The sequence below is a fragment of the Procambarus clarkii genome, chromosome 56 (assembly GCF_040958095.1).
Source record: "Procambarus clarkii isolate CNS0578487 chromosome 56, FALCON_Pclarkii_2.0, whole genome shotgun sequence".
In the NCBI taxonomy this organism is placed as follows: Eukaryota; Metazoa; Arthropoda; class Malacostraca; order Decapoda; family Cambaridae; genus Procambarus; species Procambarus clarkii.
Window position 1 is genome coordinate 25,735,770 of NC_091205.1, and position 16,389 is coordinate 25,752,158.

General features: G+C 38.0%; 1 protein-coding gene across 5 annotated transcripts in view; it reads right to left on the reverse strand.

Annotated features, from left to right (window-relative positions):
* Positions 1-203: 203 nt before the first annotated feature.
* The window catches only part of Rab3-GAP (Rab3 GTPase activating protein), a 114,166-nt gene continuing 97,980 nt past the window's right edge, over positions 204-16,389 (reverse strand). For 3 of the 5 annotated variants that reach the window (XM_069305948.1, XM_069305946.1, XM_069305947.1), the window contains 14 exons: positions 13,793-13,941; positions 13,002-13,100; positions 11,795-11,948; positions 9,980-10,171; positions 9,197-9,601; positions 8,335-8,568; positions 7,555-7,728; positions 7,018-7,199; positions 6,453-6,671; positions 5,139-5,288; positions 4,898-5,023; positions 4,642-4,794; positions 4,014-4,202; positions 204-3,765 (listed from right to left, as the gene is read on the reverse strand). In XM_069305948.1, the coding sequence (XP_069162049.1) occupies positions 4,044-4,202; positions 4,642-4,794; positions 4,898-5,023; positions 5,139-5,288; positions 6,453-6,671; positions 7,018-7,199; positions 7,555-7,728; positions 8,335-8,568; positions 9,197-9,601; positions 9,980-10,171; positions 11,795-11,948; positions 13,002-13,100; positions 13,793-13,941 (2,396 nt within the window). In that variant the 3' untranslated portion in view covers positions 204-3,765; positions 4,014-4,043. The remainder of the gene's footprint in view (positions 3,766-4,013; positions 4,203-4,641; positions 4,795-4,897; positions 5,024-5,138; positions 5,289-6,452; positions 6,672-7,017; positions 7,200-7,554; positions 7,729-8,334; positions 8,569-9,196; positions 9,602-9,979; positions 10,172-11,794; positions 11,949-13,001; positions 13,101-13,792; positions 13,942-16,389) is intronic. The other 2 variants (XR_011223076.1, XR_011223075.1) reach the window with 2 other exon arrangements.

Below are 16,389 nucleotides of genomic sequence, written 5' to 3' on the forward strand. Positions count from 1 at the left end.
TCCAAAAATAGCTTAACACATTTATGACTGAAAAAAAGAAAAAGCATGAGATATTGACAACCACATCGCGCTGAAACAGACCAGAAAAGCATCACTGATTAAAATGGGGATACAGATGCACAAACAAGCACCTGTGCTGAAAAATATACTAAATATGAAAACAGGTATTATATTATTTATCAAGTTCTCTGAATAAAACCATCTTTTGTAAGTTTTACAGTACTGTAATTAAAGCTGGCATTACACAATATAACTATGGGGGGTTACCAACCCTGACCACATTTTACACAACAAAGATCAAGTGACTAAAATATTACAAGTGCATATACTGTATATATCTAATACTGCATAACAACAACATTTTTCGTAACATATATATATGTTATCACAGTGTTCAGCAAATATTTATGCCCAAAACCACAGAAACATTATCAAATAAACTCCAAGTGTTGTCACAGAATTGTTCAGGTGCATGAAATTAACGGCAACTGTGACAAAAATTGGAGTACAGTACCATCCTATTTCTCTGAGATCTTTAGTGTCAAATATGTACAGTATATATGTCTATGTATAATAAGCAGGTATTAAAAAATATGTTCAGCACCAATCATAAGTATAACTGGATTATTTACAACTTGGTCTTCCAAAACTCATTCCTTTCAAGACAGTTTCAGCTACAGCTGTTTTCTCAATAAATTTACAAAGTAATGAGGAGTGTGCAAACTACCTTATAATTATTTTTTTTTTTTTAGCTTGCATTTTCTGTATTGTAAGTTTTTAAAGTTCATCTTTCAAATATAAAATCCTTGTAACCTCTCAGCTACACTAAGGATTATATATACTGTACAGTACATAATTACTAAACCTGTGTTCTTTTACAGTGTGACATAATAACATTTAAAAGGTAATGAAGGATATGCCGCAAGCCATAATGTGTTATATTTCTGGAATATTCAAGCAACCAGTATGAATTATCATTATCAATGACATGACCTCTGAACCAGTATGTGGGCTTAATTTACAAACGACAAATTATTATGCAAGTAATCAGCAAAAGGCGGCACCAAGCAGGGAAGACTATGTAGCTTTTGATTGAGAAAGTAACTCAATTTGACTTTCACATTAATTAATTTAACAAAGTAAAGGGATTAGGAAAATGCTGAAGTAGGAACAGATTTGTTAACATTACCTAAACTTCTTGCATGGCTCAAGAGCGTAATACAGTGACACCTCGGCTTACGAATGCCCATCTTTGCCAACTTTTCGGGTTGTGAGCCCAATTTCTTCGTAAAATCCAAATCGGGTTCCTAACTTTGCATAATGTAGTAAAGGAACGTAGTTTGTTGATACGCATATGGCCGACCTAGCGTGTGGTGGCACGGCGATCGCGCCTCAGTTTACCAGCGCCTCCCGCATAGTGACAACCGAGCCTGAATTCTTTGCATAGAATCTCAGTGTTTTTTGGATTTTTGGGTATTTGGAACATAAAAGTAATTATTATAGTATTACAGGAAGAGCCTGACTGTGATAAAGACTGTGTACAATGTTCAGATATCAGTGAACACAATGCTGTTCAAGATGTTCACAGTGCTAGTCACAGCACACTGCCATTGTTTGGTTCATCTAAAAATCCTGTAACGACTTCTCATGTTTCTTTACAAAATAGACTTGTGGAAAATTATTCATTTACAAGATTTAGTGACAAGGATGCTGATAATAGCAGGATTGTGATAATTAGCGATGTGCTTAGTATGGTGGGAGGAGGAATCTTGTTGAGGAGGGAGGTGGTGTCAGCTGATGTGTGGCGGCTACTCTTGTTGTTCGGACTCGCAATATCAGCTTAGTGGTTTGCTATGGTGAACACTAATGTAGATACTTAAATATAACATGTGTATACAGTGTAGTAACAGAAAAACAGTATGGTGGGAGGAGCAATGTTGGCGAGTGAGGTGTTGAAGGAGGGAGGGAGGTAGCATTTGCTGGCTGGGTGTGAAAGCCCACTCTTGTTGTTTCAAGTCATCATACCTACTTAGTGGTTCTCTATGGTGAATAAAACATGTAGATACTGTACTTATATATAATGTGTGTGTATATAGTGTAAAGAACAGCAAAACTTTGTTTATCGCTTTATGAACATAATTGAATCGCTAATGTGCACACCATACTTCTGAGTATAGCGATGGTTTACATATTTTATTATATAAATAAATCACACTACACATTATTGAATAATATTAGTGGGGGAAAAAAATTTGAAAAAAATCAATCAGAACATTGAAATAATTACGTAATAATATCTTTGTGGCAACTCCCGCCTGTCAGCGTGGGTGGAGAAGATCACTGCGAGACACGTTATCTGTCAACGTCTCAATTTTGACAGACTTCCTCACCCTATTGCGGCCAAAATATGTCACCTACGATTTTTTTTATTATTTTTCCAGTGATCAGGGAACACATTTTAACAATCTTAAAAGAAAAAAATTCTGAAAATTTTTCTTGCTCCTGGCAGTGTTGCAGGTTATAACCCCAAGCGCTGCCCAGGGGTTAACATGATTTTTAAAAAGAAAAATTATAAATATATTTTGTGAACCCCAGCGAACTGAAATGCTGATGGACCGATTATAGTCCAGATTAATTGGACTATGATTACCTTGAGGTTACCTTGAGGTGCTTCCGGGGCTTAGCGTCCCCGCGGCCCGGTCGTCGACCAGGCCTCCTGGTTGCCGGACTGATCAACCAGGCTGTTGGACGCGGCTGCTCGTAGCCTGACGTATGAGTCACAGCCTGGTTGATCAGGTATCCTTTGGAGGTGCTTATCCAGTTCTCTCTTGAACACTGAGGGGTCGGCCAGTTATGCCCCTTATGTGTAGTGGAAGCGTGTTGAACAGTCTCGAACCTCTGATGTTGATAGAGTTCTCTCTCAGAGTACCAGTTGCACCTCTGTTTTTCAACGGGGGTATTATGCACATCCTGCCATGTCTTCTGGTCTCATGTGATGTTATTTCTGTGTGCAGGTTTGGGACCAGCCCCTCTAATATTTTCCACGTGTAAATTATTATGTACCTCTCCCGCCTGCGCTCAAGGGAGTACAGTTTTAGGCTCTTTAGTCGGTCCCAATAGGTTAGATGTTTTACTGAGTGGATTCTAGCAGTAAAGGATCTCTGCACGCTCTCCATTCTTAAAGTCTAAAGTCTATCAACGCTTAAAGTCTATCAACCCTTCACAAAAGGCCATGGCATGACTTGTTAATTCCTGGTTTCTGCAATTCAATAAATCTTATTAATGGTGCTGCTAGCAATGAATAAAGTATTTGCTATGGAGTTATGCATCAGATTCCTTAAAGATGAGCATCAGATGCCATAGAATTATGCATCAAATTTCATAGAGCTTGCTTATCAGATTTATTTCACTCAAAATGCATATCTGCCATTGAATTTTTTAAAGAATTTGGTATTAAAATATTACTGGCACGTCTTCATTAAAGATTCACAATCATAATTATCGTAATATTTATAAAAAGAATCTATCCCTAAGGCAGCAAAAAGCAAGAAATTTGCAAAGAAAATAAAAATCCTATTCTACTAAGAATAAACACATTACAGCAATATCCTTCATTAATGGTAATTCTACTGCATAATTAAAAATGGAATTTTTATATAATATTACCCTTCAACTTAATTTTCTTGGCTTCCTTGGCATCCTGGCAATGTGCTCACTAAACTGCTCTCCCTTGCTGACTTGCTCACTCCATAATATCACAGTTTCCTGCAAAGAGGGTGAGAAAAGGTAAGTAAGCTATCTACCAATTTTCAACAAGAAACAGAGCTAATACATTCTGCTGCACAACATTACAAAACTAAATGAAACCACAGTGAACTCTGTAAAAGTTGCATCAAATTGATATTGCAACTTTAAGCAAATTTCTACAAGAATTTTCCTTCTCTGCACAGTTTAGTCAGTAATGGAAAACTTACAGGACCTTTTTATAATTAAAAATATGTAATGATCCTTACTTATTTAAGGATATGCAAATAATCTGAAGACTACGTGGAAGCATCTTGAATAAACGCTGTTAAGGTTCCATATAGTGCAGTAGCCATCTTGTATTCTTGTGTAGATTCAGGGAGAAGGTTGAGAGCACGTGTCAGAAGGGTCAGCGTTTGTTCCAGCGGCACGCTTGGACACCGGAGACTTGCAATATCCTGTTAGATAAGTACAAAACATTCTTACCAATTAGCAGTTTAAAATAATTTTGGGAATTACACGAAGGATGAATGCAGACCATTCGTTGAATAAAGGAAAATATAAAACTGCACCAACGAGGGCCACGTGATTTTGTTATCAAAGTGTATGATCACACCACATGAAATGTGGTGTGATCATATCCTCTACGAACCACGAACTCTACGAACTACGAACTCTATGAACTGTGAACTACTTCTACACAAAGATGTACTTTTTTTGTACCTCCTGTTCATTTCTTCACATGTTTAATTTCAATTAGAAATTCAAATGTGCTTAACTTTTCCTTCCAATACAAACACAAGCACGTAAAAAAGCAGGGATGAGTGATCACCAGGGACTTGTGTACATTATACAAACTAGCTGCCTTACAATTATTATGGAATAAGTATAACTTACACAAGATTTGACCCATTCAGTTATTGTAGGCGACGTCAATGCCAGGTGGTGCGCAGTACGAGGGGTGTTGACAAGGTGATAGTGCAGCCGTTGTCCTGCAAGCAACACCAACTGGGAGCCTAACAATGACCCATCAGTTACCATTGGCAACACCTAAAAATAATAATTACAATTATTTTCATGTTCAGCGGCAAATAATTGACATTATACTCATGATTTCTTACAAAGTAACCTCAAGACAATAAATAATACGTACTTCCTCAGCCATGCTATCAAAGCCCGACGTATACAGCTCACAGACATGGTGACGATGTAAGATATCAAGGGAGATTCCCCATGCCCTTCCCAGATCTACTGCTTGACTGATGCTTGGTGAAATGGCCTGAGAACAAATAAATAAAGGTCACTACTGTTGCTATACAAGTTATTCGGAGTTTATACCTCACTACTGGGTTTCTCTTGATTTGTTAATAATCCATTTTGCAGAAAATCCCTACCTGGCCAGAACCTGCAGTGTCTGGGAGAGAAGACACAGCAGCCGTAATCACTCGACACAGGAGAGCCAAACGTGCCTTGTCCACAGTGGGATCAGTGTAACCTCCAACAGTCCAACTAGTTGTCAAGGAATTAAATAACACACTACGACCCTGTGAAAGTAGTAACGTGCTTTATAGTGAAAAGAAGCTTTAACATGTGAAGTGGTGAATTACTAGTCTTTGATTTATGAATACTATATATACACAATGAAATAACGTTAACTTGATATAGCAATAAACAAATCCTTGCGCCTCAGAACATCCAGTGCACAGGTTCAAACCCTCATCAGGGCTCCTGTGGATTTGTTCAATACTATATATAGTCCAGTAAATCTTTCAAGAAGCACACAATGGGATAATAGCTATGTATATGACATGACATGCCATTGCATGAATATCTTCACCAAACCCGGCAACACTTTCCACTTTTCTCCATCCTTCAGTTATTGTGTGAATCTGGACTTGGCACATATAAAGACGGTAAGATTACTTTTCTCATGAATTGCTCAACATAAAGCATTTGGATATAGTTGTCATTTTATCAATATCTAGCACCAACAGTCTGTAATTATCTTCAAGAACCTAGTGGTTAACAAGGTAAAAGGAATCTGGTCATATTAACACAGCAAAATCTCTCTCGTGGTAAAAAAGAAAAACCAATCTGGTCGTAATGAATGGGATTCTAATCTGATAAAAGAAGGATGGTCTCGTGAAAATTCCAATCAAGTAAATCGGTGTCTTGTCCAAAATGTGTAATATATCTTAAATTGTTTGGCAATTCACTGAAATATGATACATGAATCTGACTGCACTTAGCTTATTGGACCTCATATGATGAAGGTCATTTCTAGTAACAGTTTCAACTCAAATTCTTGAGTATCACTTGCATATTGATACACTTGCAACTATGTCATTTGGGAAAAAAAAAAAACTATCATCTACTCACTTGCCAGTCAATAGAAAGATTTCACCATGCAATGTTACTGGTAGTGTTCTTATAGATCACTAGTGTATGAGAATTAAACTAAATTATTTTGTGCATATACATTGTTAAAAATAAGTTTAATTTGATAATGTATTATGACTGTATATAATAAATAATTAAAATTTGTTATTCTTGCCAAATTTTGTAAAAATCTAAAAACCATCAAAATTTATAGTGTTAATTTAAATTCAGATGTTATTCAAAGCTTAAATGTAGTAAATCTAAGAATAATGATAATGTCAAATCCGTGCACTGAAGCCACCTATTTGACTCACAGTATTAAAACTTACCATGCCATCGAAACAGGAGAGAGGCCTTACACTTTTCAGGTTATGCTGAGATATGAGATAAAGAACAGACACCAACTGGTAATGGTGGTACACTAGATCATAACACGTCATCTTCTGCATTATTGTCAGCTCCACCAATGCTGGTGAACCCTCTTGCCCACTCCAAAACCTGTCAGCTGACAATACCAGTGGCTTTTCCACCTCGCATACTACGTTTGCCTACAAGGAGAAGTATATATTTCTAAGTTTACAAACTTCAAACATGCATGTTTTTGTTAATTATACAAGAGTGAATAGCTCCAGTGAGTGGAAGTCTGTGAACAGAGATGTATTGTCCTACTTCAATTACCAAGGAAAATTATGAATCTAAATGTGATTCATTTCACTGATCTTACATGTTATCCCACAGTAGCAAATATGGGGATTTTCACAAGCTCTGTCTTTCCCAAAAATCAACATCATTTATAATCAAATTCTTTCCTGTAAGGTTTGGTGCATCCCATTCTCTCCTACTGGTTGAGATTGTACAAAGTTTATTACATACACATGCAGAAAGACAACTTACTTCCATGATTTGTTCAAGTATTCCCAAGGCAATTTGGAACATTGGTGCCAAGCTGTGGTCCCCAAGTCCCAAGTCACGTCGGCAGAGTCTGTCCTTGGGTAGACGCCCCACCTTCTCCATTAGACTAGATGCAGCTTGAACACACTGGCTCACCCATATCTCCCAAATCATTAAAGACACTCCTAGAATAATATGGAAATATTTTTTAAATGATTCTACAAAAAGTATATTACTCTTAGTATTAAATTAAACCCCCTATCTGAATGTGAACTTAAAAGAAACTGTTGGAAAATACTGAAGCTGTACGATGGGATCAAATCCTTGAGGACCTCAAGGACGTGCACAAATAAAAATGAGAAATTTTGTTTAGATGGAAAACAGCAAAAGTTCGAAATGCTTGAAGTCACTGCAAAGAATATTACATGATACATGATCTTTGAAGAACTTTAGCCAAAACAAAAATTACAAATAAATTTATAAACTACTTGAAATCATTACAGTACCACCAGAGCAATTAGAAGATACCAAGTAGCATACCATGTCTAATGTGAGAATTCTTTATTCTTGCCGAGTGTGTCAAAGCTTTAGAGAGCATACTGGTATCATCTGGAGTCTTGTGCCAGGCTGCTGCAAATTCCCATGCCATGTTTGTAAATATGGAATCTCCTGCCACAGAGTGTGGAAACTTATCACCAACTCTCTTCAACAATTCTGAAAATACCATAAAATTTACAGTAATCATTATTCCATTTCTCACTTTCATGGGGCAGGGAGGCATAAGCCTGGAAAGAAGAGAAAAGCATTATAGGAAAAGGTTAAAAATTTCATTATATAAATTCGACATAATTTATACGCTATACAGGTATAGCATCACGTAGAACCATTACCTATGCACTCCAGCCAATCCTTCACAGCATCAACCCTCAGATTAGTAAGACTTGGTAGGCGCACTATATAAGTTGTCATATACAAAAATCCATGCATGCCCTCTTCTTAAACTGTTGTCATCTACCAGTGGGCAGGGAAACCTAACCTTGGGGGGACCTAACCCTAATGAAAGTCTCAGGAAAACTGAACCCTGGTGAGGGGAGGGGAGGCCTTAGGAAGCCTAAACCTTGCAGATGTCTTGTGATGGTTCAAAGTATTAACATTCCTTGATTCAGGACTCTAGGAAACCCAACCCTGGTGCAGGACTCATAAAATATTACACATGTATATCCTTAGCTAGCAAGCAACACAAAATTTGGGGTGAGCTATAAAATCTCTAAGCGGCATGGAATCCAACCAAAGACTTTCACAATACTGTACTCTACTTACTTTCAACTTCCTCATATCCAGAATTTTCTGCACCAAGTTCTTCTACAATTTTTTTAGAATCTACGGGAGATTTCAATTTATCTTCAGTCAAAACTTCAGTGTCATTGTCTATCTCAATAGCCTCCATTTCCTTGATTTTTCTATGCTCATCTTGTTGTTTGAGGACCTTCTCAATGGCAGATAAGGGCAAACCAGACCCAATAAACCAATTAGCAACCAGCTCTGCAACATATCCTGAAAATACAAGGTTATATTCATTTTATGTGATAAATATGTACAGTACAATAACTAATAATCTGTCTCTTAAAGAGGAATCTGATCTGAGGAGAGCCGGTCGGCCGAGCGGACAGCACGCTGGACTTGTGATCCTGTGGTCCTGGGTTCGATCCCAGGCACCGGCGAGAAACAATGGGCAAAGTTTCTTTCACCCTATGCCCCTGTTACCTAGCAGTAAAATAGGTACCTGGGTGTTAGGCAGCTGTCACGGGCAGCTTCCTGGGGGTGGAGACCTGGTCGAGGACCAGGCCGCGGGGACACTAAAAAGCCCCGAAATCATCGAGAAAATCTCAAGATATATGAAGCATTAACACCAGCAAGACCTATATTAAATTAATATAAAAGTCTTCATGTAAAATATAAATTTAAACACATTTAGAGTGCAAATGTTACCTTAACAGCTCGAGGAAATGCAATATATTTTTAAATACATATTCTACTATTAACCCTTTGTTCTCCAACTTCAATGAATTTAAAACCCTTTTTGAATCGGTAAATTATTTAAATGTTCAGACTGACATAAAGCACAGTGATAATGTTAATATATTATATAATTTTCATTAAGACAATGCCATACAACACGTACCTTTACCCTTGTCAAGCAGAGCCTTCACCGAGACTTCAAGTTTTGGTCTTCTTTCAGATCCATTAGGAGGTAAAAGTGAAAGTAGTTGGCTCAGAGGCGTCAGGCACTCCAGCTGCCACAGAACCAAATTCCACTCCACCATCTCCATAGACAAGCCTTCCCAATCATTCAAGGAAGGATAAGAGGTGACAGCAGTCTGGTTCTGCACGTCATCTTCGGTGTTTCTATTCTTCTTCAGATTTTTCTCTGCCCTAAGCTGCAAGTGAGTTTCGATGCGAGCGTGAGTGCCCCGACAGAGTAATGCAGCTATGAATGCATGATAGGGTTGTGTTGAGGCCACCAGCTTGTCCCTCACTGCATTCCACCACTGACTCTGTTCAGTGATATCACAGAGAACTTTATCCTCTGTAAAGAAAAAAAAAATTCTTACAACCAATGTTTTCTGTACATGTGCATTAACATGGGTGAATGGAGGGTATATATTTATACATACTGTACATGTATGAAGGCAAAACACAAGATGCACATAATATGTGTACCATATTATTAATGTATTATATATATTATATAATATTACATATTATAATTATCAGCACAAATCTGCTGTTAACCACAAGATACATAGAATTTTAGTTTGTTCCCTATTGGCTACCTCCAATACAAGAACTAACAAAATACAACATATTAAGACATAAAAAAAAAAGTTGCTAATACTCAATTAAATGAAGAAAACGAGAAAAAGGAGGAAAACAGAACCGTACACAAAAACATTTCCAGTCTCACCTGCTAATGATGAGAGAGCATGTACAATGGTCCCAAAATGGAGTACAGCTACTGTGTCAGGGCGAGGACTGAGGGACCAGTGAATCAGGCCCACGTGCAGCAGGGACTCGGGGTTAGCTCCGCTAGCCTCGATAGCTCTGCTGAACAAATTGACACTCTCTCTATGCCATGACCATCCATACAGAAATTCACCTGGGGAAACAAAACAAAAATCAATATATATATATATACATAAAATATTGGCAGGGATAAACTTACAGAAAGTTCCTTTTTTGCAGTAGTTAATGCTTTTGAGTTTAGGATGGTGCCCTTTTATTGACCAAAGTGCTTGTAATATATTGCCCTGCCTACCTGTCATACCTCATTTAATTATACTGTACTGTATAATTAAAATGTATATGCTAATTTAATTGTATTTATCCGAGGGCCATCATCTTCAGTGACCTTGACAGACTGGATGCCAGGGGTTTGTTATGATCCCCCCCCCCCTGTGTCCTTATTTCTGACAAAAAATAAACTGTTAAATGCAATGAAATGGCCCTGTCTAGGCAACCCGGTGCTTAAGACTCTCTGGTACTAGAGACATGTACAAATGCAGCCAAACCTCTAGACTTGTGTAGGCTTACTGGAGACTAAGATCATAATTGAGTTGGCTCATCGAAGTCGAGGGAAGGTTGGGAATCGGAGATTAACCCCAAAAATCTAAAGAAAATCAAGAAAATACAGGTGAAGCAAAACAAATAAATAACCTTGATAAGAAAAAAAAAGAAAAAAAAAAAGGCAACTGATAGTGGGCAGTGGGTAAACACTACCTACACAAATTCAGTCGACCACCACCAGGTAGCAGCCCATGTCACATGAGGATCTAGCTAGTCCACACCCCTAACTCTTGTACTACGTGCCCGAAAACTCATCCAATACCCACCGGAATGATGGGAACCAAAAAGCAAGCACAGGAAGCTACTGATGGCTACCCATAACATAGCATTTCATTGTATTAAACTTGTGATTTCTGTGCTTACTCACAACAATTCCTCAGAGAAAGAAAATTGGCTTTGGCAAAAATTAACACATTCCAGGAACAAAGAAAAAAAAGCACTGACCCCTAGGAGAAGGAAGCAGAAAAAAGAATGGCCAAGAAACTTGTGAAGAGACGAAAAAAAATAAAAAATCCCTACAGGGAAAAAGAAAAGTAGCACACCATTCGAGCAAGACAGAAAAGACCATAGGCTCATTCTATTTTCATTGCTCCACCTAACTTGCAAAGTATCTGAGCAAAAGTTTTTCAGCCACTACCAAAGGCATAGTAATTCATATGCCTCCTTAAGATAATTTTTTTATTTTTTTTACTTATATATGAAAGAGTTCTTACATTCTTGTACAGCTACTAGTTCGCGTAGCGTTTCGGGCAAGTCCTTAATCTTATGTTTCCCTGGAATACGACCCCCACGAAGAATCGTTTTTACAACCAAGTACCTATTTTACTGTTGAGTTAAACAGAGGCTACAGTTAAGGATTTGCGCCCAGTAAATCCTCCCCGGCCAGGATATGAACCAAGGACAAAGCCCTCGCAGAATGCCAGGCGAGCATCTTACTACTTACCACTATATCATTGCACAGTTAGGCAGGAAAACATAGAACACTGATGCTACCAGAATTAACACCATAAAATTATCTCAATGCAGTCCATTTCAATATTTCTGGCACTTCATTTATAAAGATATCAATATATACATAAGGGTAACTTTCATTTCAAGCATATGTTAAAAGACAAAATTCCTACAGAAAAAACACATTTAACTAATCAGCATTTACCAAGTCTTAGTTTCTTATCCGATGGTATGTCTTCTTTTAACTCAACAGGAAGCACCGAGTCACTGTTCGTCTTCACTAGTGTACCCACAGACACGTCCCAACAGCGAATAAAAGAACCTACGGTTAGATTTTGTGCAGAATCTGAGAACGTTACCTGAAAAGAAATAAATTACAGCATTCCTCTGGTTATAACGTGATAATCCTGGATAAACAGTTTAGAAGTACTGTTCTGTACTATACCAATATTGCCCAAAAGAAGACAAAAAATAAGCTGCATGTGTAACGAACTAAAAATCTACATTTATTATAATACAATACACCAAACTGTATTATATATTGCATTAATAAACCATTTATGCTATGCAAGCACCATTGCAGCATTTAGTTAACTCCTCTTTCTTTTGAAAATAACAATCCATATTTATCTTGTCAATAAAGTTGGACATGAGTACAAAACAAAATGAAGCAGGTAATACAGTGGAACCTCGAGTGATGAGAGGCTCCAGTTACGAGCATTTCGAGTAACGAGCAAGCCACTCGCAGAAAATATGTCTCGACTGACGAGCTTTCGCTCAATTAACGACCATTCCCGCTGGTTCTCAGACACCTTCGATGACAGTTTTGTTGTTATTTAGCAAGGCAAGTTTTCCCACATGACAAGCTCGGTGCCAGAACGTATTAAACTCGTTAATCGAGGCGCCACTGTATATTAATTAAATCAAGGGCTTTTAATCAGATAATTTTGATACAACATCTCTACTCAAAACACCTATTCAGTATGCAGCATTTAAATTTAAATCATCATAATCTTAATTCTGAATTTAAGGTGATGTAGCCGACGCATCATGATTTACAGTATTATTATTTTATTCACAACTTTAATACAAAATGCAATATACTTATGAAATACTAGTGGTACTCCCAAATATAATACTTAAACACTGGAGTACTTACAGAGAATAACTCACAATAATGTGGCAGAAAACAAATGCCTAACTCACACATGAAAAGAAGTAATTATTGCAAATGAAAAGAAAAAAAGATGAGTTTGGTCTGTCTGAAGTCATGATAAAGGATTGATAATGATCCAGGATGGACTGTAATGTCATTACTGTCTTGCTTTCTTTCTTTTTGTGTGTGTTGTTTAGGCAACTACTAGTACTCAAGTATTTCTAATAACAAATCTCGCTTAAGAGTTTCACGATACCTTTCTCGTACTAAAATGCTTTGAGTAGCCATTGTGTTCACAAGCTGCTAGAACCTTCTCAGTTTCACTTGGTGTCAGGACAAGGAGTCGAGCTAATTCCTGAAAGGATACAACATACAGTACATGTTCCGGTAGTTTAACAGCAGTGATTTTTTATTTTTTATTTTATTTTAGTTTTAGAGCTTTTCTAATGCAAAGGTTACCTGTAAAGCTTATAACAAATAATCGAGAGTATTGATGAAAATGGCAATCACATTAATTTCCCCAACCATCCATATAGCCACGAATTTTTGTTAAATTTTCAAACGCATCACAGCTTCCAAGTTATCATTAAAATATCAGAAACCTGTAAATGCTTAATATTCACCAAATGAAGATAAAAAATAATTTAGAATCAATATTTACAACAATATAATGAATAGAATGAACAGGCTTAAGGTAAAGAGAATACAAAAAAGAATGTTGTTGTTGTTTAACATTCGCTACTTGGAACAAAAAATTCCAAGTAGCACGGGCTATGGTGAGCCAAAAAAGAAGCAAATGGGAGGTGGATAGTAATTAAATCTGGAAATGAAGACCAGGCACTATGAAGAGGAGAGAGTGAGAGACAAGTGTGACAAAACATATTGACAAAATGAACCGAGTATGTTGCGGAAAGTTAGATATACGTAATTAAAACAAAAATCTATATAATAATCTTAATGGTTAGTGTGTAGAATGAGACGAGAAAAAAAAAAGTAGCTACAAAATTGTTGGCACATTTAAGGACACTAGAAATTATGTGGACTGACCATTATTAAATCTTGGTCATCGGGGTCTGGTGAAGCTTCCCGGAGTGCATGCAGCTGCAGCAGGACTGTATACAAGTGCAGCAGTTGCTTGAGGTGTCGCAACTGCTGGCTAAGCAACAAACTCTCATGATCCCGATTTTGAAGCTCTTCTAGAAAAAGAAGCACACAGTACATCATTCAACAAAATGTATGAAAAATATTATGTAGCTTAGTTCAACAATTTCAAAGTACAGTACTACATTTGTATTTAAAATATATTTAATTACTTCACGAGTACTTCTGCCAGAACAGGGAGGAGTACACTCCCTCCTACAACCAATTATGTCATTTTTAACCAAACTTTATTTTGTCTCTACTGGTGTAAACATTATCATGTCTTCAATAGCACAAACATTAATATGTTTTTAATAGTACAAACATTGTAATTAGTAGCATTAATAATTTTATTGTTATATCTGCAAACATTAATAATTTTTTATTAATGGAAATGCTAGAACATGCTTTTTTTACCATTTTAATACCAAACTAGTTTGTAAAAGGAATATTAGAAGAAATAATTGAATTTTCTTTAACTGGCAATATCCCATTACTTTCCATTGCAACCGAATATTCAATACAGTAGTACAGTACTGTACTATAACCATATTACCACTTCACATGCTCCCTGATGCAAACAAAACCTGCAGACAATAGGAGATAGTAGGGGCAGACTTGTGACAATTGAAAGATTCTGCCCAGAAAGGCGTTTTCTTATTTACTCAAATCCTTAATTCTGAGCAATCAAGGAACTGGCAGAGACAGTCAGGTAGAACATAAAATGGTCTGAATCTTGGGACCCTGAGGTATGGGTGGTGGAAAGGGAGGTTGACCAGGCAAGCCAACCAACAGTTAGTAAGCCTTCATTTTACAGTTAATTGTGAGAAGTGATGGCTGAGTAGGACTTTTGAGTCTTTTTTTTATGAAAGTACTTCTGTCAATCATCCTGTAGTGGACCGAGTATTTCTCCCATGTCTCCCTAGTGCCTTAAACTTTAAAATGAGTGGTGGTTGTATGAGCTCTTAGTCGGCATACATAAGTTACTATTTTCAGTTTGCTGATTTGGCAGTAATTTTTAAAATTGCCAGGAGGTTTGCATTGAGTGGCTCTTGTAAGCATCCAAGTAGGTTACGCTTAATAATAACTGGCAAAATTGTAATTTACCAATGTGCTTTATGAAATCTATTTAGAACACAATAATTCAAAGAATCTAATTTAAAATTATTATACCGTGCCTAGGTGGTAAGAGGGTGCTGACCCTCACATTTTTTATTTTTATCTCTTTACACAAGTAAGTAAGTAATTATCAAAAGAAGGCACCAAACCGGGAAGGCTATGTAGCGCCATCAAATACGCAAAATAATCAGAGGGCGCTAAATATCACCAAGGATGCCAATACGAGAACAAAAACGCATAAGGCGAACGATATTAAAAGTATCCGAGTCACCAAGAATTCTATCGAGGGACAGGTGACCGCGAGGGGCGGTCGGAAAGCAAGACACACGCTCGTCCTGGAAGTCAGGACATTCAAGAAGGACATGCACGACTGTAAGAGGGACAATGCAACTAGGACAATAAGGAGCAGGGCGGCGCTCCATCAAGTGACCATGGGTTAAGCGAGTATGGCCAATACGCAACCTCGCCAGAGCTGTTTCTCACCGCCGGTTACGGTGGAAGGAGGACGGCCACGAGGAAACAACATTTAAGAGTACGTAGCTTGTTACCAGTAACAGACAACCAAGAAGCCTGCCAACGGGTAAGGACTGAGGAATGGATAACCGGGTAAAAGTCGGAATACGGAATGCCTTTACGAGAGATGGGACAAGAGCGGACAGCTTCCTTGGCGGCAGCATCCGCACGCTCATTTAAAGACACACCAATATGGCTGGGAACCCAACAAAACTCAACCGACTTAAATTTACTGTGAACAAGAAACAGCCAATGCTGGATCTCGACAACTACTGGATGAACCGGATTAAAGGACCCGAGAGCCATGAGGGCACTACGAGAGTCAACAACAACTACAAAGGAAGACTGACAACGAGAAAGCAGGAGACGAAGAGCATAGAGAATAGCATAAAGTTCCGCTGTAAAGATGCTAGTCTCCGGAGGCAAACGACACATATAAGTGCGATCAGGAAAAACAACGGAGTAGCCAACACCGTCCGCTGACTTAGACCCATCGGTGAAGACAGAAACGGAGCGGGAGTGAGAAGAAAAGTGCTCGAAGAAAAGGCGTTTTAGAACCGTAGGAGGGGTAAAAGCTTTAGTGATACGGGTCAAGGATGTACAAAACCGCGGAAGAGGGGACCCTCCACTGGGGCAAAGAAGGAACAACACGAGGAGAAACATCAGAAATACGAACGGAAAGAGAATCCTGTAGGCGAGATAACCGGACAGAAAGAGGGAGGTGGTGAAGAGGAACAGGAACCGCAGGAGGGGTAAAAGTTAAAGCACGACAGAGGCGAGAGGAAGGATGTTGCAAGGACCGCGCAAGATAGCGAAGACAGTAGCGATCACGGCGGTCCTGGAGAGACAGGAAGCCAGTGTCAACATACAAG